This window comes from Marmota monax, unplaced genomic scaffold (genome assembly GCF_021218885.2).
Source record: "Marmota monax isolate L192 unplaced genomic scaffold, Marmota_monax_Labrador192_F-V1.1 WCK01_AAM20220418_F8-fsc00209, whole genome shotgun sequence".
NCBI lineage: Eukaryota > Metazoa > Chordata > Mammalia > Rodentia > Sciuridae > Marmota > Marmota monax.
In genome coordinates, this window is record NW_026694493.1 from 296662 (window position 1) to 301640 (window position 4979).

General features: G+C 50.8%; 1 protein-coding gene across 1 annotated transcript; it reads left to right on the forward strand.

Annotated features, from left to right (window-relative positions):
- The first annotated feature begins 907 nt into the window (after positions 1 to 907).
- Positions 908 to 3046, forward strand: Ier5 (immediate early response 5). Its single transcript, XM_046419525.1, has one exon. It carries the CDS (start codon positions 1136 to 1138, stop codon positions 2072 to 2074), a length of 939 nt encoding a protein of 312 aa, XP_046275481.1. The 5' UTR covers positions 908 to 1135; the 3' UTR covers positions 2075 to 3046.
- Positions 3047 to 4979: the final 1933 nt, after the last annotated feature.

Sequence of the window (4979 nt, forward strand, 5' to 3'; positions counted from 1 at the left end):
TTGACTGGCCAAAAAATTCTAGAACACCCTTCCTCCACACAAATAAAAATATGACATCATTATGGGAACCCAGAGCTTCTCTATTTGTATTTTTAGAACTTGCTAGATTTTCCCAAGGGCAGATTAGTCAGTTCTTGCGTCGAAGAAAAATCGCTGTGGAGAAACATGTAACATCTTCCATTTAACTGGCAACTGGGTTTGTTCTACATTCTAGGGAACAAGTGACAGATGCTGACTTTAGTGGAGAACCAATAACATTGGACCTTGATAGAATTCCTTGATAAGAGGCCAGAAAGTTGAGAACTTCTAGAATCCCCCTTTTCTTTGAGGTTAGAATCATTAGCTCCTAAGAGTGTGTGACTCCAGTGGGCAAGGGGCTCTTCCACAAATACCTGCCAAATGCCCTGTGGTAATACCGTTTCGTATCTCCTGCCGCGTATTGCCATCATCTCTATTTTTGTCAGAAAATAGAGGGGCCTAGGTTTACGGTGTGTATAGCTGGAAATGGTGGCAAGGCAGGGAGGGCACCGTTGACCTGGGAAGGATCAGGACTTTATGGTGGAGCAGAGTCCACCACCATACTCAGATGAAAGTTCAAAGGTTCCATTTGCTTTGGTTCTGGGAAGCCAGCACACAACCCAGAATCTTTAACTACAAACACCACTGCGAGCCCCCATGCCCCAGCTCCGCCGATTCCAGGCCCCACCGGCACTGCTCGGTGGCCGCCAGCCGTCGCCCCCTTTAAGAGCCTGCTCCGCGGGACTAACGTTCGAACCGGCCCTGACGCTCCTCCTCCGCCTCCGATTGGCAGCGCGCGGCGCACGAGGGCGCGCAGGCCAGCCCAGAACGGTTGGCGGCGCTTCGTGATTGGCGTTCGCGGAGTCTATATAAACCGCGGGGCGGCCCGGCAGTCTCAGTTTAGCGACCGGACCCGAAACTAGGTGGTGGTTAGATGAGGAGAGGGTACGAGGGCAGCGCGCGTCCCCGGAGTGGTTTCTCTTTGGAGCCCTAAATTATCGAGGCTGTACCCCCGGGGGCGGGCTTGTTTACGCTTCCCGACCCTCTCCCAGCTTCTGAACCTGAGCCGGGGCTCACCCCCGACCCCTCGGTGCCCGCCCAGTGCAGAGGAGGCAGGATGGAGTTCAAGCTGGAGGCTCACCGCATCGTCAGCATCTCCCTGGGCAAGATCTACAACTCGCGGGTCCAGCGCGGCGGCATCAAGCTGCACAAGAACCTCCTGGTCTCGCTGGTGCTGCGCAGCGCCCGCCAGGTCTACCTGAGTGACCCGTGTCCCGGCTTCTACCTGGCCGGTTCCACCGAGACCCCAGTGCCGCCGCCGCAGCAGCCCGGGGAGCCGGCGGCCGGGCCCCCTGCCGGCTGGGGGGAGCCGCCTCCGCCCACCGCCCTTGCCGCCTGGCGGGAGACCCAGCCGCAGCCGGAGCGCCCAGCCGTCCCAGACGCGCCGCGGGCGGGAGACGCGGAACCGGCGGGAGCGGTGGCCGGAGCTGGGGACGCTCCTCCGGGCCGAGAGGCGGACGCAACGGAGGCTACCTGGGGCCGCGTGGCAGCGGCCGGGGGACTCTCGGACTTTCTCCCGGAGAGGCTGCGCGCTGCGCGACGCCCCTGCGGCTGCCCCGCAGGAGGGGAGGACCAGCCGGGCGCGTCCCCCGGCGCCGACTGCTGCTGCTCGCCGCGGCCCGTCGAGGAGGAGCCCCCCGCGCCGCCTGTGGTGTGCCCCAGGAAGCGCGGCGCGGCGGGGGCAGGCGGCGGCCACTCGGGCTGCCCGGCGCCGGACTCGACCCCGCTGAAGAAGCCGCGCCGGAACTTGGAGGAGCAGCCGGGCGCGGGCGAGCAGGACGGCGAGGAGGAGATGGAGACCGGGAACGTGGCTAACCTCATTAGCATCTTCGGTTCCAGCTTCTCGGGACTCTTGCGGAAAAGCCCCGGGGGCGGCCGGGAGAAAGAAGAGGCCGAGGAGAGCGGTGCGGAAGCCGCCGAGCCCGGGCAGATCTGCTGCGATAAGCCGGTGCTGAGAGACATTAACCCTTGGAGCACAGCCATCGTGGCCTTCTGAGCCCCGGCCCCGCCGGGGTGAGGTTGAATCGCGGCGTCCCCAAAGCGAGCGCCGGACCGCTCCGGGCCGCGAGGACGCCCCAGGGACCGCAGGCGCTGAGCGCGTTGGGGAGACTGATGCTGCCGGGCAGCGCGCACTGTCCCCGGCTGGGCAGCCGGGCTGTGCCGACACTCCAAGTCTCATCCTGAGACCTGGAGTTGGAGGCTTATTGGAAGAGGACGATCGTTAATTTTTGTGTATGTGTATGTCCGTGTGTCTGTAAGTTTGTCTTGTTGAATTAAGACTTGTTTTGTCCTTCTGGAATGCACCACCCCTTCCCCGGGGCTTATGACTTTGGCGGCAGACAGGGACTTTCCTCTGCCGGCCGCACAGAGAAGGAAGCGGCTGAGAGGCGGCCGGGGAGTTCCCCACTCGTTCTCCGGGGAGGGAGGGACTTTACACACACCCCTCTCACGAAAGCTAGGACCACACCAGGGCCAGGAGTGGCGTTTCCTCCCAGGATTTCCTCAGACTAGAGGGACTTGGTCTGGAGCGGAGACCTGTAGTACTTCTCTTCCTCCCCACCATTCTCCAGCACAGAAGAAACGTTTATACCCTGTGATCGCTCTGGGAAAGGGGGCTATTAAGGGACCTTTGCTTCCCCACAGGGGGAGAAAGCTTGACGAACTTCACGAAAGAGTTCAAGCTTGGAAATATGGAGTTTATAAAGAAGAGATATATTTTTAAAAGCTCTAGCTCAGAACTACTACACAGTGCTTTTAAAAAGTGTTTAATGAAACAAAGTTTACAGACAAAAGCCCTAAGTGGAAAGACCTTATGGTTTTGTAGATACGGTGACTCCAGTCTTTGTTGTATAAAGGTTGGGGGAGCTGATAAGGTTTTTGTACAGTATTTTCTCCTTCGTTGTATTGATTTTTGTATAAAAAAAATGTAACTTTACGTGTCTAACACGTATTAAATATTTTGAAGCAACTTCACTGCCTCCTTCTCTGATCACCTGCCTGGGTTTTGTGGTAAGCTAAGGCCTGGGCTAGAAAATTTAAGGTGTGGTTCCTCACTATCAGTCATTCACAGACTGAGGACATTGTTTACTGACTTCACTGAGTATCAAAAGGGACAACCTTAAGGTTTTACCCCTCAACATCCTAGGACTGCATCAGTGACAGCCAGTGGCTTGAAACCTGCCACTACAGCTGCCTTTTCTCAAGTCGATTTAGGTCAATTTGATTTTCTACAGCCCAATCTGACAGGGTCTAGTATTAAGTAAGTGCTAACTTTTGAAGCCCTTCCTAACCACATTCCATAAAAATTCTTCTAGTTTCCTGTTGCTAATGCCATGGATCATCTTTTAGATTTGTGTTGAAAGGGGGGAAAAGTTAGTAGCTTTCTTTAAAAGCCCATTAGAACCTCACAAAAGGCTGATGAAGCTGACTTGTCCAAATGGCCAGATCCATCTCAGCATTCCACTAGATGCCAGGATGGAAATTCTTTTTTTTCCTTCCCTTTTACTGGTATAGCTGTAGAAAGTAAATGAATTAGTGAAAGTGAAATTGAAATTGCATGTGTCAAACCGGAAAAGGAAGGAGGCCAAGGAAGACTAGGTAAATTCTCATTTAGCAAAACTTGATTTGCTTTTGTCACCTAGACAATGACATCAGCATTTGGGTCATGATCAACACTGAAGTGATGACAGCCAAGTCATTTTCCTAAGATTACTACTTTTAAGGGAACTGCTGGCAGCTGTGTCTAAAGCAAAATGTTCAATATCTGAAAGGTATTCAGTAATCTCAGAAGCTAACCATTTAGCGAGTGATGTTGTAAAACATGGTTCCCAGAACTTTAAAAGATGGTACTGATTTTCTGAGTAAACAGTGTTAAGAAATGGGAGAAAATGAGGAAAGAGACTTTAAATAAAGGTTTTGATCTTTAAGCAAAGAGAGCATATATGGATGATGCTTTGACCTTAGCTAAAGTCCTAATTATAAGAATGTCTATCATAGCTGAGTAGGCTATCCCTTTGATATTTGCAAATCTTATTAGTGGTTCCTTAAGCATAGGGGAACTTTTACTTTATGCTCCATCAGTATGCACAGAATAAAATTGTCTAATTAGGGTCTTGTTAAATTGACTTGTTTTTCTTCCAGAGATTAGCTACTTAAGTTCTGTAATAGCCACCCAAGATCAATTGAGTGATTACTGCTTAAACTGAAGTTGTCAGATATTTCCTGTTGCTAGAAAGTAATTATTATGCTTGAACAGCTATCTCTGTATTTTTATATTTGAAAGGGGGTAACATTTGGTGTGTTAAAGAGAGCTGTATGTTTTGGATGAGTCTAAAGTTCCTGTTGATCCTTGGTATCACATTAAGATGAACCATGGGACCATGTGTCTGCTTAATTTAGAGAATGCAAATTGGCATATTTGATAGGGGAATAAATCTGTGCAGGAAATTTGAAAAAAAAAATCTTTTTATTGCAGAAGCAGTATAGTATAATGGTTAGAGCGTGGGCTCTGGAACCTGGCTGCCTAGATTTTTGTATTTCAACTCCAAAACCCTGGACAAGTTGCTCCATCTCTGTGCCTCAGTTTTTTCAAATGTGAAATTGAAATGACTGTACCTACCTCATAGGGTTGTGAAAATTAATGAGTTAATGGTCTGAGAAAAGGACCTCATACATAGTAAGCACTCAATTGTTAATGTAAAAGTGAATTCTGTGTAGGAAAGTAGGGGAAGGGAAGATCTATTTTTAAATTCTATCCAGTGCTAGGTTCTTTAATTCTATTTTGCTCTGGACACTTGGCAGTCATGAACCTTTGTTCTAGCAGCGTAATTTTGTTGCTATGTATGTCTCAGACCAACCCTGTGACTCCTGGATTGTATCAAACAACTCTATTTTCAGGGAGG